Source organism: Curcuma longa, chromosome 19 (assembly GCF_044706935.1).
Source record: "Curcuma longa cultivar G26 ecotype Majalengka, Jawa Barat chromosome 19, ITB_CL_G26_1.1, whole genome shotgun sequence".
In the NCBI taxonomy this organism is placed as follows: domain Eukaryota; kingdom Viridiplantae; phylum Streptophyta; class Magnoliopsida; order Zingiberales; family Zingiberaceae; genus Curcuma; species Curcuma longa.
This window is the reverse complement of record NC_133879.1, coordinates 5,600,122-5,627,569: the sequence shown is the minus strand read 5'-3', so window position 1 is coordinate 5,627,569 and position 27,448 is coordinate 5,600,122. Positions and strand designations below refer to the sequence as shown.

Genomic DNA, 27,448 nt, shown 5'->3' with positions numbered 1-27,448 from the left:
GATGAGGGTGGGTTTTGAATATTGAGGATGATGGAGAATGGAGGGACAACTAGTAAAAATCAAATCACCAATCGATTTTGATACCAATTGAATAGTGCAAAATTGAATCACTGAATCACACAAGAACTTGGATGATATTGAAGCAGAGTGATTAAATATTTCAAGAAAATAAAACATCACCCAGAGAGAATTAAAAGGAAAATTGTGTTAATTCCAAAATTGAGATCCTCTTATAGAGTTGTAATAAGTATTATTCATAAAATAAAGTTTTAGATTATCCTAATAAAAATTTTAATTGATTTTTAAAAAAAAATAATTAACCATAAAAATTTAAAAATTTCAATAATATTGTAAATAAGATTTAAAATCCTGAATATAAATCATTATAATGACATGAGTTTAGTTAACACTAAGGGTATTTATAAAAGATTTATAGAGAAGGATGTATAAAGAAAGTATTAAATTCTTCAACAGTGACAATTTTGAAAGGATAAATAAGCATTTGCCTCATCTAAAATAAGCATCAGAATAATCTGATTCCCTCCCACTCTCTCCATCCTTTCCTATCGCAAAAGAGTCAATTGAAAGATTCCCTCATGTTAGTTGTGCACATTAGATAAGGTAGAATAACTCTACCTGCATTAGTGAGACAGATATACCAGGGTAAAATATAAGTTGTTTGAGAAACAGCAGCTATTAGGTGAATTTACGCATATTGGTTGGTTCAAGAGAGCTACAGAATATAAAGATGGTTAGAAAGAATGTTAGGAAAAAAATTATAGCATAGTCATACACTCAATGTAGCAGACATGGTACGTATACCAATCCTCTGAATAGTGGGAGATAAAAGTGGTACAGGAATTACAAGCGAAAGTAGGCCTTCCCTTTTTTCTGTATGTACACTTTGTATGGTTGGGTAAATGCATGCTCCAATTAACTACTGAATGGACAATGATCTGATAATCAAATGCCCTTGATCTGTTATGTTGTTCTAGGCAAAAAAAGATTTGGGGAAGTCAAGTGGCTTGTGAAGTAGTATATTTTTGAAATCTTTGGTAATATATGGTTTAAGAAAAAAGAAAGAGAAAGTTTTAACATGTTAAATCAATGCCTGATGCAGCTTGGAGGAAATTCAGAATGCTCAAGGAGTAGCAAATGTGTTATCTGACATGCTTAATGCATTAGATCCAAAGAACCGAGAGGTACATTTTAGAAAAATGACTTTATGATCATGCTACTTTTTCTCAACTGATTCATTTCATGAATTGTTTTGATTATCTTTATGATTGTTTTATTATGTATCTGCATAGGTTCTCTTAATTCATAATTCGAATTGTGAAACTTGCACCTTGGTTCTTTTTGAAAATGTTGTCTCATAATCTGATATCATAATTGTGTGCCCCTTTAGTGTTCGGCTATTACAAAGCAACATGTACAAAAACCAATTATCGGAGAAAATGGTAAGATGTCTGGGATCATTAGAAAATATGTGATAAAATATTCATATCTGAGAACCTTAGGGAAAAAACCTATAGTAGTCCCATGCCTAGATGACAAAATTAAGGGTTGCATTATGCTTAGATAATTAATGATAAAATTGTCTAAACCTTTGAACAAAATCTTAACTTTATTTGTTGTTAAAAGAGGGAGAAGATTGATGTAACGTGCCTTAAATAGTTATCATAAACATGGTTGATAATGTTGATGATCTAAGATGGTAGCATAAGGACATGTTTAAAAGACATTGGATAACTAACACCGGATCAAAAAGAACCAAGAGCTATATAAACAGTTACTAACAACGGATAACTAAGAAATTCAATAAATTATATATTTATTAATATATCTTTTTATATAGATACAATAAAATCGTATAAAAACAAAAGAAAATACATTGGAATAAAACCAAATTAGGAATCAACATCTCTGAGTAACTCTATGAACTAGCTGAAAACCAACTTATGATATTAAAAGAGTGCCTTTAACATAACTCAAAACTTAATATAAATGTCCAATAATGATAATAACATAAAAATCTAAAAATTAATTAAAATTCTAAGTTGATGGATCAAATGTTGATCCTACACCTCGATATAATCCTAATTCCTAATGAGACACATGCTATAATCGAATAATAATTTGTTTATTTACTTTCCATTCTAAACTAGGTACACTAACTTAAATCATGAAATATAATAAAATATTCACCCCACTTTTTCTCCTCAACCAACGAAACAAGGGTGGGGGTTTGTTGACACGAAATGCTCGAGCCATTAAACCTAAATAAATTTCGTGATTAATTTGCATGAATTAATTATTTCTCCAATATCAATCATGCAAATTTCACTAATTTTTACCTTCAATTGGCTGTCATATGAGCAACAATGCTATTAAATGGGGGCTCAAAAAACGACAGAAGTCAAGTAGCTAGCTGTTGCTTTTCTCTTGACTCCGACGATGAACAACAAGGAAAAAGAAGGGTTGGTGGCTCTCGCCCTTGGCTTCGGTAGCGTCCTGTGGTGGAGCCGGCTATGGTAGGGGCATGGAGAGAGTGAAGAGTGGAGCAGCGGCTGATCAGGTTGCTGGTTGGAAGAGAGGAAGAGGGGTTGCTGGTGCTAGCTGGAAGAAGAGGAAGAAGGGCTGTTGGTGCTGGCAAAATAGGAAGAGTGAACGAGAAGAAGAGGGAGGAGTAGCTACAGGTTGTTTGGTGCTGGGATGGTGCTGGAAGAAGAGGAGATGTTGTTGTTGGCTTGAAAAAAGAAGAACAAGAAGAAAATAAAGCAAGGAAGGAAGAAGAGAGAGGGCTGTAGGAGAAGTTTTGGTGCTGGGAGATGATGGATTTATGCTGGAAGAGTAAGAAAAAGAGGAAGAGAAGAAGAAAGAAGAAGAGAGGATAAATTGGTACATGAAAGAGGAGAGGCACGGGAAAAAAAGCCGTGTGGGTGAAGGGGAGAGAAAAAAGGAGTGAAATTTTTTTATCTGTAATTCTTCAAAAATGCTCTATTTCATTTTAAATTGATTGGACACTAGTTTAACATATTTAGAATTTGGTTTGGCCGTAAATTGGCTAAATTAAATCCAAATTGATCTTGATTCGAACCCATGTAATCTTAATCTCCATGCCTATCTGATGGGTTCAATCTGAACCCAATTCAACTTCAACTCGATGACTAAATTCTATTTTTAATGGTTTGGTTCTATTTATTTTGCCAAATTATAAAAAAAATTAAATACACTAAAAAAATTGGTATTTAACATCCTTTCCTACTAAAAGAAATTTGGTTCCTAAATTTAAGTACTTGAAGAGAATAAGTAGGGTATCTGGTGTGCATTCATCCTCGTACTCTCAACTTCTTGATTAGAATGGTGTTGCCATCCAACCTTCACAAGGTGGATGCACTTGTTCCGCAATCAATTTTCCTTGTGATTCAGAATACGAACTGGGAATTTCTTGTAGGTCACATCGGGATGGAATGGTGAATGGTTTGTGAGATTCTCTAGAACGCATGTCAAATCTGGAACATACTTTCATAGCATAGAAACATAGATGTTATGAACTCTTGTCAAGGCTGGGGGCAAAGCAAGTTGATTAACTATTGCACCAATCTATTCTAGAATTTGAAAAGGTGCAACAAATCTAGAAGCCAACCTTTCTTTTAGACCAAACCTCTTTACCTCTTTAATAGGTGAAATATAGAGAAAAGTATCATCATCCACTGCAACTCCAACATTTTTCGTCTATGGTTCGCATAGCTTTTCTATTGACTTTGAGCAGTTAACAGTGATGGATAATTCACACTAATTCCGCATCTTGTTGAATACATGCTTAAGAGTTGATGCTCTCTATCCTCGTCCCAAAGAATAGGAGGTCTACTTGCTTTACCATAAATTGCTTCAAAAGGTATCATCTGAATAATATAATTCTAAAAATGCTAACTATTGTTATGGACAAACTCTACCAAATGCAGGTGGGTCTCTTAACTACCATCAAAATCTAATACATATGCATGCACGAGATCCTTTAGAGTTTGAATAGTGCGCTCTTATTGCCCATTAGTTTGAAGATGAAAAGTAGCCTTAAATTGGAGCTTAGTACCCATTGCATTCTACAAACTCTACTAGAATCTCGATGTAAAGTGTACATCTCGATTATAAGTGATACTTAGGGGAATGCCTCTAGTGATCTCTTTACAATATAAGTTCGCTAAACAATCTGAAGAGTCTTTCTTACAAGTAGGTAGGAAATGAGCTAATTTGGTGAATCAATCAATGATCACCCAAATTGAATCATGACCCTTTTGATTCTTGGTTAACCCCATGATAAAATCCATAGTAACATGCTCTCATTTTCATTTTGGCATTGCTATCTTCTGAATTAACCGAGTCGGTCTCTAGTATTCTCTCTTAATCTTAATTTGTTAGCAAACTAGACACTGAATTGCAAAGTTGTTATGCCTTGTTTCGTTCCTTTCCACTAGTATGATCGCTTTAGATCTCGATAAATTTCGGTGTTGCTAGGATGAACTACAAATCTCAATCGATGTGCTTCTAGAAGGAGATATTTCTTAACAAGGTCTCACTCTAGCCTTTGACTCTGGCCTCCCTCCCTGACTATTGGATCGACAACCTCGACTTGCTGTTAGACTATGGAGTTTATTAACTAGCCTCCCTTTCTTGGTAGACCTGTTGTTGAGTTATCTCAATAAATATGAATTGATTAAGTGCCTCACATACTATTTCTTAAACGTCCGTCTCTCTCTGAATAATTGCCAAGAGATAATTTTATTTCCAAAGATGTCTTTTGTATCTTCAACCAAGTAACGACCTTTCCTTGAAAATGATAGGTAGCAAATTCCTGCTTCTCTATATTTGAATAGGACATATAATCAAAAGTGCATTCAATATCCTTCAACCATGTGCATGCTTCCCATGGGGTGCCTCTATGGAAGAATGTAAAACGATTGTTTACTGATTTAGCAAGCAGAGGAATGTGAGCCTTGTTCACAATTATATTTGTAGTAGGGGTAGCTGGGTTGACTATAGGTGCTCCCCAAAGATCTCTCTTAGGGCCTACTTTAGGCTTCCCACTTGACTAACTAGTAGCTCTGGCTCCGAGATTAGATTAAGGTTCCGATATTATCTCTGAGAAGGAGATAGCCACTTGGTGACAGTGTGGTAAAAGGGAATCAAGAGCCATACAAATAATGACTAACTTTGGATAACCAAGAAATCTAACAAACTGTATATTTTTTCAACAAATACAATAAAATTATATAAAATAAAAGAGAACAAAAATATATCAAAATAAAACCAAAGTAGAAATCAACAAATCAAGATCTTTGAGCTAACTTTATAAACTAGCTGAGATCAACTTATGATATCAAAAGGATGTCTTTGCTTTCTTTATTTTATACATATATATTTATAGTCAGCCACTATTCTTGTTTCGGTTCTTTAAATATTTAGAGTTATTATTCTAAATCAAAGTTTAAAATTTTGATCCGTGTCAGAGTTTTGGTTTATGACTAGAACAATATGGTTTCGGTACCATATCGTGCTGTACCGAGATGGTTTTGATATTTTTAAATATAAAATATATTAATAAAAAATTATTTTTATTAATATTTGATTATTGTAGATGTTTACTTTCGAGTTAGATTTGATATTATCTTGTGAAATGTTTGATCCTTATTGAGTAAAAGTCGATTTAAGGTTAATTGAAGTTCATTAAGTAAACATGTCATGATTAAGTATATTTATTATGATCAATTTAAAATTAAATATATATAAAAAATAATTTAATTCATTAATAATAGTATATTTTATAATATTAAAAATTATATTATATTATATATATATTTTGATCTTTTCTAATAATTATTATTCTTCATCTTTAAAAGACTTTTTTTCACTATTTATCTCATAGAAGCATGAAGGAAAAAAAAATTAACTATATGGATGAAAGAAAAAAAATTAATAGAGGAAAAATAATTTTTGGTGGAAAAAATACAAAATAAACAATATAAAAATAGGATAAAAATAAAAAGGAAAAGAACTAAAAAAAGAAATGAAAAATAGAAAAAGGAAAAAATTAAAAAAGATCTAGCTGTCGTGATATCGCAGCGACCTTGACAACCCATGTGACATGCCGCGAGGTTGCGGTAGCCTCCTTGATCCGTCGGGAGGTCGTGGCAGATGCTGCAATCCGCTATGAGGTCGTGGCGGACCTTGTGACTCCGAGCTCAGCAGTGTCGTGCCAGTTAATGGGTGAAATGGTAAATTTCGCCCATGCTAATCAGCATGGGTCGACATCTCATACCTTGTTCTAAATTATCATCATCTTTTTATCATTGGTTAAGATAATTGTAATCGAAGGGGGTTATTTATATAATTTATTATACACTTTTAAAAGTATGTTGTAACCAAAAAAGAGGCAAAGAGAGCAGTGAGTGAAGTCAAGAATAAAACACTTATATTGACAACTTGATACAAAAGGAGAAAGACATTTATAGAATAGCTAAAGTAAGAAAGAGGATTAAAGATGAATTCAATATGACAATAGTGAAGGATGAAGAAATAAAAGAGCGATAGAAGAAGTATTTTCATCAACTTTTAATGAAGGTTTGGATGACTAAATTTAGGAAATTTAAATAGGTCAGAGGACTATGGAAATTTTAATTTTTAATGAAGAATTTGAATTTTAGAAGTAGAATAAACGTTCAATGGGATGAAAAATAGAAAAATAGTTAGGTAGGATGATATTGTAATAGAGGTATGAAAATGCTTAAGGAAGTAGGGTGTTGAATGTCTTACGAAGTCATTCAACCCATCTGATATTGAAAACGAAGAAAATGCTTGATTAATGGAAGGTAAGTACTATAGTCCTTTATATAAAAATAAAAGAGATGTATAACACTATACTAATTATAAAGGCATTAAACTAATGAGACATACAATAAAAGTTGGGAAAAAGCGATAGAAAAAAAATTAAATAGGTGACCAAGGTAATCGAAAATCAAATTAGATTCATGCTTGAAAAGTCGACGATAGAAGTTATACATCTTCTTAGACAATTTATTGAAAAGTATCGGGAAAAAAAATAAGACTTACACATGATATTCATTGACTTTGAAAAAGTTTTTGACAAAGTATCGAAGGAAATTATATGAAGAATTCTAGAAAAGAAAGGTATTACCGTAGTGTATATTGAAATAATTAAGGATATGTATGAGGATATATAACAACAAGAGTGAAGTCTTCAGGCAGATTAATCGAAGTACCTATAAAAATAGGGTTACATCAAGGATCCACTTTAAATTCATATTTTTTTATACTAGTTACGGATGAATTTATTGAACACATATAAGACACGTTAGCATGATGCATGTTATTTGCAGATGATATTGTTTTGATCAATGAGACAAGGAGTAAATTTTAACTTGAATCTTAGCAGAAGATATTGAAAGTTAAAGGTTTTAGGCTTAGTAGACTAAAGATAGGTATTACTTCTATTCAGTGAAAAATCTTTCTCTTGCGCATCTTTTCTCTAGGAGGAAGTTTGTTGATGATGGAAGTCACCATAAAGGACTCATCCAAGTACATATTTTTAAATGATGGAGGACTATTTATAACATATAAAATTGTGTTCCATAATTATACAATTATTAACCATGAAAAAGCTTAGCAAATGCACTTAATAAGGTTGTCGACATTGACATCATTTCAAGAAGTTAGGTATTGCCATATCAAATTGTAGAATTGATGGGGTCAAAATGGATAACTAAAAATTCAAAATTCAAAAGAAGTTGAAAATAAGTAAATAATATTATTAATAACATTAATCTGATATTAAAATTAAATAAATAATACTATTACTAAGATTACTCTAACTTGGCCATTTGTATTGTGAGCGATTGAGTTTTCGTTATGGACCAACCTAGATTGCTAACTATTGAACTCAAGGAGCTTTTAGATTGCTCATCTTCGGATATTAATTTTTCTTCCAATGCGTCTAAAAGTTCTTTTATTGTTTGATGGTGTGTACATATCAAACAAATCATGTGACATCATGTTGAGGATGTGGCTGTAACTCTTCCATTTGCTTTGTGCTTGGCTTAACTCTTAAGTTTTCTCCTCATTAGGCTTGGGAGAGTTAAGGACATAAACCACCTTAATGTTTCACCACTTGAAATTGGAGTCGTAGAATCTCTCGAGTTGGGTGAGATCTCTCATCTCCTTGATTACCGAACAAGTCATCTTGAACAACAAAATTTAAGCCCTACGATTGATGAAAATTGGTTGTTAGTGGATAGGAATGATGGCTCATTAAGACATAACAAATGCCAATCTAGAAACATGTCACTTTTTTTAAGATTTAATTTGCCAAATGGGATTGGATTAATTTCCTGGACATAAGATTAGTCCCTTTAGGACATGTGTTGTCGAGGAAGAGTTCATGGTTATTACTCTACGAGAGGGAGAATAGACTCACTATTTGCTACTTAACTGCTTATGCTTTGAAGCACAAAGTGTGCTGACAAAGTGCAACTGCTTATGCTTTGAAGCACAAAGTGTGCTGACAAAGTGCACTTCATCTCATTGCACCATGTGAGCCTTGTGGGATGTATGCCATGTCAGTTTATCACGTGTGTGCATATTCTGCATGTGCAATCCAACATCGCAAGCAACAAGTAGGTTGAACACTTTAGCTTGTAAACATAATTTGAAAAAAATTCTTAAAATATTTAATTTCATTTAATTTGTAAAGCTTCTCCTACTAAATCCTTATCTATATTTAAATGAATTTTATTTTGTTTTATTGTCGCTAACTAAAAACTAGATGTGGGACTCAAGTGAGTTTCCATTATCTCTTAAGAGCTCTCATCTTCTTCATTTTCCATGATTTTGAAAACTCTTTTTCAAAATTTTATTTTGAAAAATTACTACTTCCACCGCATCTCATGTATTTGTGGACTTCAATCTCAAGCTCTGCACTGCCGTTGATACTTCCTGGTCAGTGGCCTCCTGCAACTTCTAGCCCTCGCTCCACCCAAAGCTCATTGTGGAACTCTCTCTCTTTCACCAGTCAATTGCCAAGAGGATGTGCATGGCCATGTAGTTGTGTTGCACTTCCTGTTTGTCATGCAGATTTCAAGTGAAGTAAATAGACAATTATTCTAAACTTAGTTCTGAAAATGGTGGTAGTTGATAGGGGAAAATGATGAACCTAGTAGAAGAGAGAGAAGAAAGATTTGAAGGAGAACAATGTTTTAATCCACATGATGAAACCATACAAGAGATTTCATGGGGGCAAAGAACAATTGTTTTATAGGCAAACATTTGAAACTTCATGTTTCAATTGAAAGCAAGTTTAGCATTTGGATACATATGAAAAAAGGCTGTGTGTTCAAGATAAACTAATTAACTAACCCTTCATGAAATTTGACTCTGCAAAGTTGAAAATCTGTATCATGATTAAGTAAAATGATTCTCTTAAAAGCTTCATGCGAGTCTTTGCTATTTCTTTTTGATTATTTGAATGGTTGGATCAAGGTTGAATTTTGAAATGGTTATGGTAGTGTCAGAAATTAATGTGATCAATTCAAAAATGATAATAGGAATCATCATAATAGATGCCATATTTGGTTAGTTTAATAATGGAAAATGAATCAACAAGCTTGAAATCTCCATAGTGTGAGTCCTTATCTTTACTAGACCTTCATGGGGCCGTTTCACTCCCTCCTTCCCTTCCTTCCTCTTAGCTATGTGATTCATCTTTGTTCCCATGACAATATCTCATTATTTTATATATATATATATATAATGTCAAAAATTAAAATATTTAGTTAATTTTTTGACACAACTTCCACTCAAGATTAATGTTGTAGTTTGTCAATTAAAGGTTTTGTGGTTCTTGTTAAAGCTCAAGAGAGAGTTCAATCCATTTTAAAGTGCCAAGGCACTTAGGATATGTTTGGTAGGCATCCCATTCCATTTAATTCATATTTTGATGAACAATTTGTAGTGGAATGATTTCTAGTAATGTTCCCTTCCATTCCACTCATTCCATAACTATTCTATAGTTTAAATGGTAGAATGCTACATTCAACCTCTGCTAAATATAATGTTATGTATCATTTCAAATATAACATGGACACAAATAAGGATGGATCAAATAAGTTGGGTGGGACAACTTAGGAAAGTTGGTCAAATCTAGTTTCTCGAGTGGAAACAAGTAAGCTAGATGAGTATGAAGAACAAGGTGTAGAATTGAACTTGACACTAGAGGGGGGAGAATAACGTTACGAGTTTTACAAGCTTTAAAGGACGAAAAATAACTCTAAACAATATAGATAGAGTAATGTAGCAGAAAAAAGAATAAATAATTAAAGCAAGTATATGATTAACTTAATAATATTTTCTAAGTTAAGCATGCAATATTTCTATAGCATAAATTGTAAGGATGCGGAATAAACAAATTGATTCTTATTACAATTAATTCATTTCTAAAAAGATTTTAGAGGTGGAGAAATCTTAAAAAGAATCTAAAAATAAAGCACACAAGACTATAATAATGTATGACAACAATGTAATGATAGTGTTACGCTTGAGTTGTCGTATTTAAAAAGTGAAGCGCAATGTTGCAGCACGTGGTTGAAGTAGCGTCCGAAGAGCACTGAATGTAAGCACGAACACGTTGAGAATGATTGAGAATGAGATGTTTGAAAGCTCTATCTCGTGGCTCCTTTTATAGGTCTTCTTTGGATGCTGACGTGGTACCTCCCGGTCAATTGGACCATCCTTGATCGCCAGGAAGTCTGTTGACATGGCTACAATGTTTATTCATTAATAAATGTTATCCGCGATCTCGGTCGACTGAGATCCTCCCGGTCACGTGGAGCTAGGTCAACTTCGTTCTTTGACTTGACTTTCTCGTATCATAGGATTCTATTTATACCGGTCGTCTGGAAGCATCTATGGTTGCTTGGACGTTGCGGTTGCCTGCCCCTCGCTCTAGTCACTTGCAAGACCTTGACTCCAACGGTCGAAGGTTATCTCCGGCCAGTGGTCTGGGCTCCCTCCCGATCGCTTGGAACTATTGAACTTTGCTTCCCTACACATGATATGCGTAGTTAATATAATATTGATTTTAGCTTTACTCACGCGTATTTTGGCTAGATGTTCAGCTCTCAGCAGACCCATCTAATGTGGTTTGCTAAGCCACAACTCCCAGCTACCTTCACTTGAACTTGTTTGCCGAGCCATAGCTCCCAGTTGCCTCTACTTAGACTTGTTCTGCGAAGTCACAACTCTCAATTGCCTCCACTTGGACTTGTTCTGCTAAGCCACAACTCCCAGCTGCTTCTACTTGGACTTGTTCTGTCTAGTTACCAATTAGGACTTTTCTATTTGGTTCCCAACCAAGACTTTTAACTGCCTGGTTCCCAACTAGGACTTTTCACTTGCCTAAATTCACTAGGACATAACCAATTTGCCTGATTCCCAACCAGAACTTTCATTTGTCAAGTAATTTGCTTTACTTGATATAAAATCATTGGTTTACAACAACCTAATTTTACACTTAGTCATACATCAAAACACTGGGTTTACTGTGGTGCTCCCAGTGATACAAGAAAAATATCATGATATTTTAGAATCTCTCCCTTTTTGATCGTATGAAAATTAAGTTAAAGTTAGTTATAAAACAACAATTATGAAACAGTAATAGAGCATGATATTCAATGTATGATAAAAGATAACACTAAGTACAATGATACAAGAATACCAGAATTTCAGAATCTTCCCCTTAATCACAGCTCTCAATTCTTAAAAGGAAAAATTAAAACTTAAACAAAACTTTTAACTTTCCCTAATTTTCTTTTCCTCTTTTTCATACATCAAAAATTTAATATGGAGAGAATGCTTTTCAATAAGAAAAATAGGCATGTATAGCAGATTGAAGATAACTAAATATAAACTAAGTCAAATAAGCATAAATCAACTAAATAAGATCAAAATAAATCAACCACTAAGTCAAACATCAAACATCAGTCAAAAACATATAAGTTAAAATAAGGCAACACTACAAGCCGAAGAAGTCAACAAGTCTAGAAGCAAATACATCCATAGATCTAGTCAGAAGGAGGAATATTTATGTATTGAGCTTGAAACATATCCATCAACTCCTGTAGTTGGGCGTCCACATGCTGAAATCCTTGAGTGACAGTATCCTCAAGTTGGATCACTTAGTCCTCTAAAGTCCAGATAGGTGGAGACGCTGGAGCTGCTGGAGGTGTTGGTATCTCATCTCTGGCGAACTCAACTATAATCTTATCAATATCTGGTGTCTGAAGTAGCGGCTCTGATGTTGGTGCCCCCCTGCTTCCAAACTAGAGTACCATCCACAACTTTTATCTTGGGTAAACTAAATTGCCTAACCCCTTGATGTCAAACTCAGATAGAGCTTTGACGTTATCCCGAGTAATGTCAATCCCTAGGGTCAAGAAGATGAAAGTCATGATGTGACAATAGGACATGCAGATCCAATGGCTCGCAGCGATGGATGAGTAATAAATAATGGATCTGAAGATCTATAAATCTGTAGAATAAATTTAAGGTCAAACCTATGTCGCGTAGAGAAGAAAGAATGAAATGGACGAATGGAGGCTAGGTCTCTAGTGTTAATTGGTAAGATACAGGATACCAAGACCTTAACAGAGCAAGTCTGCAGCTCTAAGTTGGACCACATTGAAGTTGGTGACGATAGGAACCCGTTCACCATCAAAGAAGTATGCGTAGATGTGGTCCAATGTGAGAGTGGAGTGAGGATTAGCAAAAGGTAGAGAGGTGAAGGAAAAGCAATAAAATGTTGAGTTTAAGGGACTCAATTCCAGCTTTTCCCCTAATCAAGGTAGGTGTGAATAGGATATCCACACTTCCGACTCTAGATGAATAGGCAAAATCATTAACCCATACTAGGTTGTTATAGAATTGGGTATAAAGATCAATGTTTACTGCTTGGTCGCAATAAACAAGAGTGGAAAGACCATAGTAAGCTACAATTTCTTTGATGTCTAGGTAATGGTCAATGAAAAATTCCTACTCAAATATCTAAATGGCATAGAAACATAGGTAAATTAAAAAAATCTAGTTCTACAATCCTTGAATGGAAACCTGGTATCCCTAAATGGACGTCAGGAGTCACTAGCCTCAGTCACTTTACGTTTTTATCTAACAAAATGATAAGAAAATTTTCAAGATTATTCAATCATAATAGAAATAACTTGACAAGATCAGATTCGAACCCTTACCTAGACATTATTTCGTGAGAAAAAGGCTTCGAAATCGAACCGTGGGACAAAACTAGATTCGAAATCAGCTTAAAATGATAATTTGAAGAGAAAAAGAGTTTTAAGTCTTGAGTTTCAGCGGCTGCTCGCGATCACCTATATAAAGAGTTATCGGTCGACTGGGAAGGTTCCTAGTCGCCCGGGAGGGTCTGATTTTGAGGCACCTGTTCGAGGTCATGTAGGTGATTGGATGGTTCCCAGTTGCTTGGGTACCTACTTTTTACGGCTGGAGTAACTGCCATTTAATTTTGATGGTTGGGTTGCGGACAATCGAGGAGGACCCCAGTCGACTGAGATCTATCGTTTGCCCTATCCCGGTCAAATCAATTTACTCCATTACGGTTTGAATCCGGTTGCCTGGATTACATTCAAATTGGAAGTTAAAAATGCTTCAATGAAATATATATTAAAAATAGTTTTTATAAACAAAAAATATCTTGAAAACCTTTTTAATATGTTCAACTTTGTTTTAGACTATCTAACAAAAAGATAGAATCCTTGCTGTCAACCTGGAGATTGCTTAACTTGATCAGTATTTATGTTGTTAGCCCAGATTCATATTGATGCACTGACATAAACATCTGGAGTCCAGGCTCTAATCGTATGCATCTCATACTTTTATATATTTCTCAATACACAAACACATTATGCCTAAAGTGCTTTGTGAGATGCTGACTATGTAGATCTATAGGTGCATGTATTCTAAAGTTGATACCTAGACTAAGTATACAATAAATATTTTTCAAAGATATTAAAATTTTTTGAAATCGTTCCTAGTCTAATAACTAAAAAAAATTAGCTCCCCCTACTTGGGAGATCTAACACATTTTAGTTTACTATTTGGGTTAAAATTGCAAACATTAGTGTTAATTATGTGAATATGTTATTTAGGCACTCAAAAATTTTGATTTCCCACTTGGTTGACTAGGTATGACTTTAAAACCCAGACCATCTTACTTTTAACATTTCGGTTAACTAAGAATAAGTAAAAGACATGATTTTGATTTGAGTTATATTCAAGTTTAGTCTTGTTGTAAGCAGCTCGTTTGGTTTTAAGCATCATATTTCAATATTTGGGTCTAGATGTGAACTTACTTAGTGCTGACTCAAGCTTACTAACTTGGTTCTTTAAGTTAGAATTCTCTTGTTCAAGTTTTAAGACTTGAGTTGAGGTTCCAACTTGACTAACTTCAGTTGATGAGTTAGAAGTAGTCTTTTCCTTAAGGTCTTTGACTTCCTTAAGTAAAAATTTTACTTGCGACTTGTATTTAGTTAAAATTCTAGTTAAGTATGATACAGTGAGATAAAGTTTTTCAATAATTGAGTTTGTTTCCTTACTGGTCGACTCATCTGAGTCACTATTTTGATTAGACTCAGAGGCTGATTCAAGATCAGAGTTGGATTCAGATTTGTATGTCTCTTGAGTGACTACTAAGGCTAGTAGGTTAACTTGATATGAGTTTAACTCAGATTTGGAGGACTCATCCCAAGTTGCCTTGGGTGTTTTTTTCTTTTTCTTTCTATTTTTGTTATCCTTCTCATTATCATTTAGAAGTGGATAATCTATTTTGAAGTGTCCTTTTTTGTTGCATTGGAGAATCTCTTTCGTCGAATCATCCGTTTGACCATTTACGACTTCTGAAGGTAACTCATCTTCATTAGTCGATGATCCGAATTCGGATTCGGATTTAGTTTTGATTTCTTCCTTAGGTTTGAGTTTTGACTTAAGCTTAGGTCCCTTTTTTCCTTTTGGTCTAGATTCGTCTATTTATGTAGTTCAAAATCACATTAAAATTCATCTAATTTTATTATGGACAAGTCTTTGGACACTTTGTAGGCATCTATCATTGTTGTCCATAGGGTTGTTCTCGGGAAGGCTTTTAGGGCGTATATAATCAAGTCACGGTTATCGACTTGTTCACCTAAGGCATTAATGTCATTCAAGATTTCCTTGAATCGGCTATGTAGTTGACTAATGGATTCGTCATCCTTCATTTGGATATTTTGAAGTTGACTTAGTAATAAGTCGTTGGTGATTCGTGAGTCAGCTGAGCCTTAATGAAGCTCAATGAACTTCTCCTACAACTCCTTAGCATTATTAAAGGGGCTGACTTTACTCAGTTGTTCCTGAGTTAAACAACATTGGAGTGTAGTTGTGGCTCGAGCATTGGCTTGAGCTTTCTTTTTGGTGTCACTTGTCCGATGACTAAAGTCGGCCAGCTTGCAATTTGGATGTCTAGGTAGTTCAAACCCTACCTTAATGATCATCTAATTTTTATCTCATTCATGAGATAATATTCTATCCTTCCTTTTCAATATACAAAGTTATTGCCATTGAATAGTGAAGGACGAGATGTGTTAAAACCTTCTTGCAAGATCATTTTGCTTAGGGTTGTAAATTGGTTTTGGTTGAGTTAGAGTTGGTAGGTCCTTAGGTTGAGTTGGTTCCAATCTAGAACGCAAAATTCGTCCTAAGTTAGATTTAGGTTTTGCTTTGGGCTAATTAAATAAAAAATTCCTAACTTAGCTTTCAAGCGGTGGTGAGACATAGAGACCTTCTTAGATATCAGAGCAACAATCACTTTCTAAGACAAAGTTAAAGTAAGAATTTTGAATTTGACTAGCTTTAGTATAATCCTTTGGTCTAATCGATTTAGAACGAGATGAGTAACCTTCAGCTAGTTCACTAGATGCACCAGATAGGGTACTTCTTACTCTTCCTTGACATGCACCCAACCGAGCATTCCTAGTGTACTATCAACTCAACCTGCTTTGATACTAATTTGTAGGATTGAATTCGATGCTAAGAGGGAGGGGGTGAATAGCGTTATGAGTTTTAAAGGACAAAGAATAACTCTAAACAGATAGAGTAATGCAACAGAAAAAAGGATAAACAATTAAAACACGTATATTACTAACTTGATAATAATATTTTCTAAGTTAAGCATGCAAAATTTCTATATTATAAATTGTAAGGACGCGCATCATAAATAAATTGATTCTTATTACGATTAATTCCTTTTTAGAAAGATTCTAGAGGTGGAGAAACTTTAAAAAGAATCTAAAAATAAAGCATATAAGAATATAATAATGTATGACAACAATATAATGATAGTGTTATGCCGAGTTGTCATATTTGGAAAGTGAAGCGTAATATTGTAGCACGTGGATAAAGTAGCGTCCGAAGAGCACTAAATGTGTATGAGCACGAGCACGTTGAGGTCTCGCAGACGTGGCACCTTTTGGTTGACTGAACCATCTTCGGTCGCTCGGAAGTCTGCTGACTTGGTTGCAACGTTTATTGAGTAATAAATGTTATCTGCAATCTCGGTCGATCGAGATCCCTTGGTCGTGTGGAGTTAGATCAACTTCCTTCTTTGACTTGTCTTTCCCGTATCGCATGATTCCATTTATACTGGTCGCCTGGAAGCATCTACGGCCGTCTGGACGCTGCAGTCGCTTGCCCCTCGCTCCAGTCGTATGCGAGACCTCGACTCCAACGGTCAAAGGTTGCCTCCAGTCAGTCGCCTAGGCTTCCTCTCGGTCGTCTAGAATCATCGAACTTTACTTCCCTATACTTGATACATGTAGTCAGTATGATATTGATTTTAGCTTTACTCGTGCGTACCTTAGTTAGATGTTCATCTTTCAGCTGACCCATCTAGTGTAATGTGCCAAGCCACAACTCTTAGCTGTCTTCACTTGGACTTGTTTGCCAAACCACAACTCCCAACTACCTCCGCTTGGATTTGTCTCCTAAGCTACAACTCTCGAGGCACGCTTGGATTTATTCTGCCTAGTTCCCAATTAGGACTTTTCTATTTGGTTCCCAACCAAGACTTCCAATTGGTTGGTTCTTAATCAGGACTTTTCACTTGCCTAGATTTACTAGGATTTAGTCAATTTGCCTGATTCCCAATTAGGACTTCCATCTGTTAAGTAACATGCTTTTCTTGACATAAAATTATTAGTTCACAATAATCTAATTTTACACTTAATCATACATTAAAAAACTGGGTTCACTGTGATGTTCGCAGCACGAACACCAGGTGGGTTAGACACACTAGGGATTGAAGGGTTCGGCATACGATGACTGACCAGGTTGTTATATAGGCTAAATGGGTTGGTCGAAGTGGGTGGGCATGATGAAATGGGCTCCATTTTCTCCTTATGTATTTCAATTTTCTTACTCTTGTTATGTCCATCTCTTTGCTCTTAAACTGCCATATATGCACAGCTTTCCTGATTCTCATGGCATATGATTGTCTAGATAAGGTCTACACTACAAATATCATAGCTTAAACATGGTTGCTTTCCTTGTTATAATTTTGTGTCTAGCTTTACAAGAAATTTCACAGAAGTCAGGATCACTGGACAATGCATTTTTTTTTTTTTTTTACGTTTTTACTATGACACAATTAATCATTCTGCATATGACAGGAGTTAAAGCAAGAAGTAATAGTCGACCTTGTTGAGCAATGCCATTCTTATCAAAAGCGTTTAATGATTCTTGTGAATAATACAGGGTATACTCCCAAAACTTTTTCTATTCTTACTCTTGAGATAACGAGTTGAGATCTTTTACACTTAATACTTTAAAAGTATAAAGAGTTGGACTTTTGTATGTTCCAGAGATGAAGAGCTTCTTCATCAGGGTCTGACACTGAATGATGAACTTCAGCTTGTACTTCAAAGATATAATGATATCTTGAAGGGTTCTGCTCTTAGTGGTGTACCAATGGCTGTGGTGGCACCTATTGTTGATGTGAACCATGAGGATGAGGAGCTTGAGGATGATTTCTCTCAGCTGTCTCTCAGGTACTGGAATATGAAGTTCTCTATCCCTTTCTTATGCCCACCTTTCTGAATGAAGTCTTAAATAAATTTGTAAAGAAGTATAGCTATCACACATTGATGCAATGTGGTCATGGAAGGACAGGCATCATTGTAATTTGTAAAAGAAGTAGATTTTATATAGTTTTTTATTTATTTTTTGTTCTTTGCAAGTAATCCATCATCATCAAGTGAGAAAAAGATGGAGATAATTTTAGCAGATTCCATCTTAAGGCTTGATTTACGTGACTAGAATGATAGCTGGAGAGCTAGGATGGTGATGGGAAGGGAGAGCATGACAAAATGAAATGAGCAAGCATCATAGATTATTCATCCAAATAAACCAAACTGGGAGTCTGGCAGCAAAGGGAGTACTTCATCGATCATTGTTAGTTGAGCAAGTGCTCTTTCAATATCTTATGCAGGATTCTTTTTTCTTTTTTTTTCACAATATGTTTTTCACAATATGTTTTTCACAATATGTTTTTCAAAAATGGTACCATGCTTACCCATGTATTCATTCTAAAGTCAATTCTCAATAAAAGTATAAATGCTCACGAAGGGAGATCCCATAAAAAATTTAACTTCAGTCTTGTCACGTAGACTTGCCATCCAATGTAAACTCCATACGACTAGGAGAGGCTCAAGTGGGACTTGAGTTCAGTATAGGTGAATTTGAGTTTGAGCATGTTCTACCTTGGTCTTTACTTATTGAAGAAGAAACTAGTGGTATTTAATTCATCCTCTTGCAAGCCATAAATATATTAGTGGTTCACCTTGAATAAATTTGCCTTTTGAGTAAATTGATACTTTCATATTATGCTTGTAAATGATGCTGTAAAGCTTAGAAAAGGGTTTTATATTTCCATGCGCATCATATTGCTACATTTATAATGCAAAAGAATTTAAGCTGAAACCTTATGTGGGTTGTAATATCTCCTACTAGCACAGGCTAGCATTAACCTATGATCCCTTACCAACTAACATAAAAGCGCTCTCATCTAATGTATAGATGACATATCTCCATATTGCAAAAGCAAAATGTTGCTCAGGTATATATATATATATATATATATATATATATATATATTTGCATTCAAAATTAGTAAATTGTGAATAAATCCTTTGTTTTCAGTTCCACCTCCCGTGGAGCGCAAATATCTATCATGCTCTATTTGTCAATAATGTAAACTGAGTCCCACTATATGTCTTGGCAGAAATTTCTACAACTGTTTTCAGATGAAGTTTACGGTGTGTTATCTTCTTTCACATAACATTTATAATGAAATGGCAGTTAATTCTGATGTGTTTATGCATTTATGATACACTAGATTACTTGCTATTTAATGTTTGTTTGATAATCCAATGTATATTGATTGTTCCAGTGCTTGCAAATCCAAGATCGTTAAGTAAAGATATGATCAGGCTTGTGTGTACTACATTTTACTTCAACATTAGAGTAAGATATAATACTTCATTTCTTGCTCTTGTGAATAACATTCCCAACTTAATCTGCATTGCTTCAATATTCTAAATATCTTCTTATAGAACAAGTCTTTCTTTAGAAACCTCTTAAAATAGTAAAAGGATTTTTGTCTGATGGTGTACTTTTTTGACTTCTGAATGAATTGACATACAATACTAATTGCAAAGGTGATATTTGGAATAATAATTGTAGGATCATCAGATGCGGCTTGATGTGGGTGAATATATGTGCTTGTTTTCACTCACTTTTGTCTTTGTTCTTGTCTACAATGAGTTAGCACAAAGGAATATGGATATAAATACAAACTCAAAACACGAATGCAAGACAAACCATTTATGTTCATTGTTGCTAAGTATCGAGTCCTTTATGAGTTGCCTGGATTTCAATCACTCGCTTGACATTTAGTGCTTCTTAACCTATTAGAGCGTTTAGTTAACCGTTAGCTATTAGGACTTCCTCTTGTGATTTATCAAGACCTCCATTGTCTGCTAGGCTTCCTAAGTGTAAGTATTCAGTCAATTTTCACCCAGTTAGACTTTCACTACCAACACTAGTCGGACTTTCGTCTTGCCAACTTTTTGTGGACTTCTACATTGCCAAAGTCTATTGCACTTTCCCAAATGTCAAACACTTGTGGGGCTTTCCTCTTTTGCCAAATATCCGATCACTCTCGACCCATTTAGACTTCATCTAAGAATATAATATTTTTATATGGATTTCCTATTTGATATCTTCTCAATCTGCACATATGACCATGGCTATGGTATAAGAAACCTTTCGTGGAGCATTCTTAAGAAATCAATGAATCCTTAAGGCTTTATCTCAATAGTTATGACATAGAGCTTGAAGGAATTGACTAATTATACTAACAATGAATGAATATTGGGATTAGTGGTTGTAAGATAGTTTAATTTATGTCAAAATCTCGTGCTATATTGGGCAACACAGTTGTAATTTATTACTTTGGTAAATTACCAAAATTCAATACTGATTGGTACAAGGAATTTGTCTTGTGCCATTCATGCTGATTGTGACAATGTTATACCACATTGACGCGTGACATAAATCAAGATGAATTCAAGTAATGTTTGATTCTTTAACTTTTTTCTTTAAAAGTATAATTCAATTTATCATCCAGTAGTCTTATATGAATTAAGTGGCAAAAGACTATAGGAGTAATACATTTGAAGTATTTTACGAGTGAGAACATTACTAATTCTTTGCAACAACTCAAAATAACTCAGAATAGCTCTGTGCAACTCATGAATCTTCCAACAAAGAAGCTTCTTCAAGCACCTTGATGACTCAATATAGCTTTACAAGTGTTGCAACAATCACATAACTTGCAACAACTTCATGAGAGGATTCAGCTTGCGAATAACTTTGCAAGAACCGCATGAACTAAATGAGTGATTTCTTCGTTTTGTGAGTAATGTTAGGATTGAAATCTCAACAATTTATGTCAATTAAGGAAAAAACCTTAGAATAGTTCATTCAAGTAATTAAAATCATTATTTTTTATAATATGTTAGAATTTTTAAGAAGTTTGTTTAGTTATTTAGGTAAAGTCTATTAGAGATTTTATTGAATAATGATTGCATGAGGAATAAGTTGTGTTATCAATAAAACATATTCCTTTTTTCTGGGTGAGAATTTCTTTTTCTCTGTCCTACATCAAGTGGTATCAAAGTTGAATTTCTAATTCGGTGTTTATTACTTTCTTATCCATCTTCCCGGTTATTGTTTTTCCCTACCCTCACTCTTTCTTTTCTTCCACCACCATCTCCATCCATTGTTAGTGTTCACCATGTTTGGTTCCCTCTCCACATAATTGTTGTTCCTTTTTTTCTCCTACTGTTCATCACCCCGCCTCTTTCTCTCGTTTGGTGTAGCCCCTCTGAATCCACTGCTAGTGTCTTCACAAGAGCCATAGCCGCAAGCCCTTCTCCCCTCAAATTAATATATTGTACAATTGAGCTCTCTTGTAATATATTTTACAACTGAGCTTTATTCTATGTACAATTTGGTCATCAACAGATCCTTGTTTTCTTTACAGAATTTAATCTCCCTAGAGCAACATAACTTGGAGGATGCTTTATATAGACCTCCAAAGAAAGATCATCATGTAGAAAGAAATTTTTGATATTCATCTAAAATATTTGCAAATTCTAATAAACAACCGAAGAAAAGAAAAGTGAATTGAGATAAGCAATTGGTAAAATATCTCAGTTCTATATACAAATCTCAGTGTATTCATGAAAAGAAAGGTTGAACGCCATGTTGTAGAGAAACAGGCCTCTGTGTTCCATGTGAAAGAATAACAAATATCTCATTCATGGCTTATTTCCAATGGGATTCACCAGGAACATCATGGTGCATTATGAGAAGAATTCCCTTGCAGGGCATAGACAAGACAAATTAGTGAAAAAATCTTAAAAGTGCAAAAGAAATAGAATTCACAATTGGCTGTGTTTTAATGGAGATACCCCTAGTTTCACAAATAATGTGTCAGGTGGGTCATGCTCTATTGTTGGAGGATTTGTGTGCAAACTCTATTGGTGGTTGAGAGTTTGATGAAAGTATTTTTCTCTTACCGATACACGTGCATGAATAGTGAAGTTTTGACATACTCCAGTAGAGAGATGAGGGAGCTTTGGTCAGCATGAGATTATAATCCATCTATGCATAACACGCATTCCATAAAATACATTAGGAACTATTAGTGATAAGAGTAGTTGTATCTAATTTCATTATTTCTGAAAGGAGATCAATGAAAAAACTTTGCTGTTGAGTTTTCCTGCTCATTAGACTGATATTTGGATCGAGTTGCGGGGCGATGAGTTAAATTTTCTCGGATAGCCAAATTTAGTGAAATGATAAAAGAAATTTATCATAGAGTAGATATAATTAACCTTATTGTTCCACTTTCTTTGTTTGAGATTCTGGTGCTATAATATCCTTCTTAATCCATTGATAATATCCATAATCCAGAATACTATGGACTCTCCTAGTAGTGATGAAAGTCTAACTGAATCGTGAATTATTGAATTGCTTCTTTATGTTCCTACAATTCTGAAATACCATAATTTGAATTTCAGATACTTGCAAATGTATCCCAACTAAGATTAGATTCCAAGAGTGAAGAACTCATGAACTTTTTCAGCTCTATTATTTTTTTTTCATTAATTTCTGATTATTATTATTATTATTATTATTTACTTTGTGCTATAATGATACCTTCTCAAGCAGATGGATTTTTTTTTTTGTTTCTTAGAATTCAGCTTGTCCATGTACTGACATTCAGTATTTCAATCGATTTTGCATTATTTCTCAAGGCCTTGCTGGATTGCATAGAAATCATTGTGTCATTACATATCTAAGATCTGTCTAGCATTGTTTCTTTATCCAAAGCCAAAATTCAATTCAGTTGAAATTATAAATTATTTTATTAGCATACACGGGTTATCTATGCCCTCTGATCAATCATGAGCTCTAGCTACTTAATAGCAACATTTTTTCTTGGATAGACATACCTAACAATTGAAAAACATTTGGAAATTGCTCCAGGACTTCCAGGGATAGTGCAGTATGGCAGAGCAAGAACTCGAGTGTTGTAAATCCAATCACCCTAAAACCTCCTTCCCAACCCTCAGAGCCAGTCAGCGGAGAAGCAGACTCAATTGACCATCTCAATGATGATGTTTCCCAATCAGCACCACCAGTGACTGCTCATCCTGACCCACCTTTGCCACCTATTATATCTCATTCTCTGCTAGCTTCCGATACAGCCTCAATGTTGGAGTCAGATGGTCCATCTAGGTATGATGAGCCCATTCAAGCAACAAAATCCAGTGTGGAGACACTTCCAAAGTTGCAACAGGAGACCCTGACTACTGCTTTACTTCCACCTCCCCCTTCAAAATATGGCCAAAGGCAGCAATTCTTTGAGCAACAGAAGAATGCCCTATTGGGTGGGGACACAGTTCATGATGGATCACTTTCTCAAGCTAAGAGCTCTTCTCATCAAGGAAATACTCGCCTAGGTCCGCTCCATCAACAACATTTGGGAGGAGTGGACTCATCACCACCAGCAAAAGAATTCAAGCATCCTGAGGATGCAATCTTCAAAGACTTGGATCATTTTGCCAAGTCAAAATCCTCTTTGTCATTAAAGCCACCCACCAGTCGCAGAACTCGCTGAGTAATGTGCTTGACCATGCCCCATGTACTTTTCTATGTTAATGGTTTGGTTATCAGGTTAGTTGAGCCAACTTGTGGAATAAAAGGGGATGCTTGGGGGGTTTGATTATTTTCAAGTTGGTTACTCTGGTGTATATGATATTCTGAGAAGACCATTGGCAGGTGCATCCTGCTCCACCTTAGGTCACTTGTATGTAAAAAAGAAATGATCCTTTGTACATTGTTGAGTTATGCCATTTTGTTTGTGACTTGTCATGGTGTGCAAAAGACAAGATCTTAATGATCCCTTTGATGAAGTGCCGATGCATTTTGTAGTAGTAAAACCTTTGTGAGCTTTTTCCTGGGCAAGTTGCCAAGAGATTCTCCATCAAACTAGTTAATACTATTGTTGATTTAGGGGGTGTTTGGTTTTAGGTTCTCCATATGTAAATGTTCCATTGAAGTCTTGAAATTTGTGCAATGGACAAATAATGGGTGTTTGGATTTAGATGGTAAATGTACATATGGGGTTGGGGTAACTTGAAATTAGAGGTTGGCAAAAAGGACCTATGGAGATCCTTTTTACCAACCTGAAAGTTTAAATTACACATCTACCCTTGTAAAAATATATAAGAATTTTTTCGAGTTTTTAATAAGGGTAAATAAGTAAATGAGCATCCAAAATACAACTCAACCTCATATTCACCAAACACTCCATTTACATTTACATTTTCTCAACCTTTTCTCAACCCCAACTATACATTTACATATTTTCAACCCCAACTTTCCGTTGAAAAAATACAACTTAAAACCAAACACCCCCTTAATTTTCAATGCTGCTTCACATTCATGGAAAGTTTTAAACATGGTGAAATATTATAGTTTTGATGAGAAATAAGATCCTTGAGGTGTTCGGTTAAGAATCAAGAACACTCGAGATGATTTACTCAATATTATTGAATCACCTTGATCTCACATTATTGAAGTTACTTTGTCGCAACCGGTACTGAAATTATTTTGATAATATTTTTTGGTAATTTATTGAACCTCATACTTAGGTTTCAAAAATATTCAAACTGCACATCTAACTAAATAACTAAATCACATACTGACTTTTGAAAATATTCCTCGTGTTTATTGTTCACACATTTATCTAAGCCACTAAAACACTTTTGAATTTTCAAATGCTCTCCTTTCACTGTTCTCTTAATGTTTTTGAGGCAATTTTTCCTTTGGCTATGTTCCCTCACCCCATAAATGCAATGTTTCTTTTACATAATGTCACAAGATCTTAGTTCCAGTTGATGATCTTCAAAGGGAAGGTTTTTATGATAAATCTATTTTTCCGATGTAATGACATCACACAGTGGTTAGGGACACCAGTTGCATATGGAGGAATATGATTGATTAAAACATTTCACATTTTCGTTTCTTGCAATGCTTTCATTCTTCTCATGCTCAAATTTCATTATTTTGAGGCCTTTATATCCATAAGTATCATTTTGCCAAATAGACATTGTTAGACATGGATAACTCAGATTGAATAATATCATACACTTTTGTAAATTCCTTACGAATCCTCATTCTTTCCATACTAATTTTCCTACTTTTGAGGCATTTTGCCCATCACGACTTTTTGCCAAAAAGTCATTGACAAACTTGAAGGACTCAGAAAAACTTACTAGGCTAGGAGGCACATTTGTGTTCCTCGCACATTTCCTTCATTCTTCCTATGTCCATTTTTCTTGCATTTGAGGCTTTTATGTCCATCAATAACCTTTTGCCAAATTGTTATATATTGGCGGATCTAGTGCACTCAAATTGAATCCTATCAGGTATCTTTGCTATCCCTTCGTTTTTTCAATATCCAAATTGTCTGCATTTGAGGCTTTTATACCCATTAATTACTTTTTTTAATAAAAAAATCATTAGTGAATCTGGAGGTCACAAATCGAGTCTTACTAAAAACCTATGCTTCCCTTGCATTCCCCTCTTTATTCTTATGCCCAAATTCTTTGATCCAAAGGCCTCTTATCCCATCAATATTTTTTTTACTAAAAATTCATTAATAGACGTAGAGGTTTCAATTTGAGTGCTATTGAACATCTTTGCATTCCTTACATTCTCCTTATTCTTCTCGGTCTTTATGTTCATTAATGATGCACTTAGAGAAATCAAATTAAGTTTAATTTATTGGGCATCTTTGTATTTTTACATTCCCATCGTTCTTTTCGAAACCCTTGAAAGGGGGGCCGTTAGAGGCGAACGGAGCACGCGCAACCACGTTTTAGAGCGAAATTCAGTGTCTTATCCAATCTTCCGAGGCTACTTCACCGTTTCTATCCATCACTGATGAGGAGATTACGATTCGAAAGAGATCCGTACATATTGATAAGTCTTTTTCCTTTTCTCTCTTAGATTTAGGGACAAAGATGAACTCTTATTTTTCTTTGAGTTGTATTCTCTCCATCATGTAGTAGATCCTTTAGATTTCAGGACATATGATGAATTGAGATGTATTAGATGATTTGTATTCAATGGATTTGCTCTTTACCATTTTTTATGACATGTTTATGGTTTGCTATATGGATTGTGCCTTGTGTGTGTTTAGTGATATGTTTATGAAGACTTAAATTCATGTGGATGGGAGTGAATTATGGTTTATAGGAAATCGTAGGATCGTATGACCGGGGTGCCTAGAGGTAAACTTTAATCGGACTTTTCGAGGAGATCCTTAAATTGTAACAAACTCTTATGAGGGATAGCTAACGACTATTGATCACTAGGAAGAAATCCTTAATAGGGGTACTCCGTGACAGAGGGTAGGATATTAGATAGTATGCCTGGGGTGCCGGCTGACAGCTGGAGAGCCATAGAACCGGACTATCTAGTATCATCTCGAACTAGTAGTCATAACATTAGAGGATAATAATTGAATTCCAATAAAGCCTGACGAGATCAATTTGGTAGCTTGGTTAGAATCCCTGCATTGATATAAACATTGAGGAATGGTAAGATATCCATGATACATCAACCATAGTCTCGAGGAATTTGAAATCCTAGGATCGTTTCGCATACCTGTCATCTAGTTGATTTCTTTTCGATCGAGGTTTATGTACTCTTGTTCTCCTTCTCTCTCTCCCTAACACCAAAACTCAAACATTCATAAACTCTTTTTATGCTAGTCTAGTGATAAATTCTACGTCTCTATGGTTCGATATCTTTTATTATTTGACGACGACTGTACTCTTAAGGGAGTCTATCAGGTATCTAGGGTAATGTGGGAGTGGGGATCACCAAAAGGCATTTCCCTAGGAGGGTAACATAAAAATGTGGATGATGAATGTTTAACTCCTAAGTGGTTTCTAATGAAGGATGGAGATAGAAGGATGTCTTGATAAGTAGCATTTTTACCGGGTAGATTAGAGTTATATTGGACCGGTTTGATCACATTTCATATTATAAATTAGATTTTTAGTGTATTTTTTATATCTTGGATTAATTTTAGTCTTTATTCTATTTTTTATTATTTTAAGGTAATTATGGATATTAATTTTTTTGATATTTGATTTGGCAGGAAATTAGAATGAAGCTAATTGCG

The 27,448-nt window shown here is 34.7% G+C and overlaps 1 protein-coding gene across 2 annotated transcripts in view; it reads left to right on the top strand.

The window, feature by feature from the left end:
* Positions 1-24,104, top strand: part of LOC141812552 (TOM1-like protein 4) — a 49,495-nt gene extending 25,391 nt beyond the window's left edge. For both annotated transcript variants that reach the window (XM_074700550.1, XM_074700551.1), the window contains exons 7-10: positions 1,121-1,202; positions 17,790-17,875; positions 17,982-18,167; positions 23,236-24,104. In XM_074700550.1, the coding sequence (XP_074556651.1) occupies positions 1,121-1,202; positions 17,790-17,875; positions 17,982-18,167; positions 23,236-23,869 (988 nt within the window). In that variant the 3' untranslated portion in view covers positions 23,870-24,104. The remainder of the gene's footprint in view (positions 1-1,120; positions 1,203-17,789; positions 17,876-17,981; positions 18,168-23,235) is intronic.
* The last annotated feature ends 3,344 nt before the right edge of the window (positions 24,105-27,448 follow it).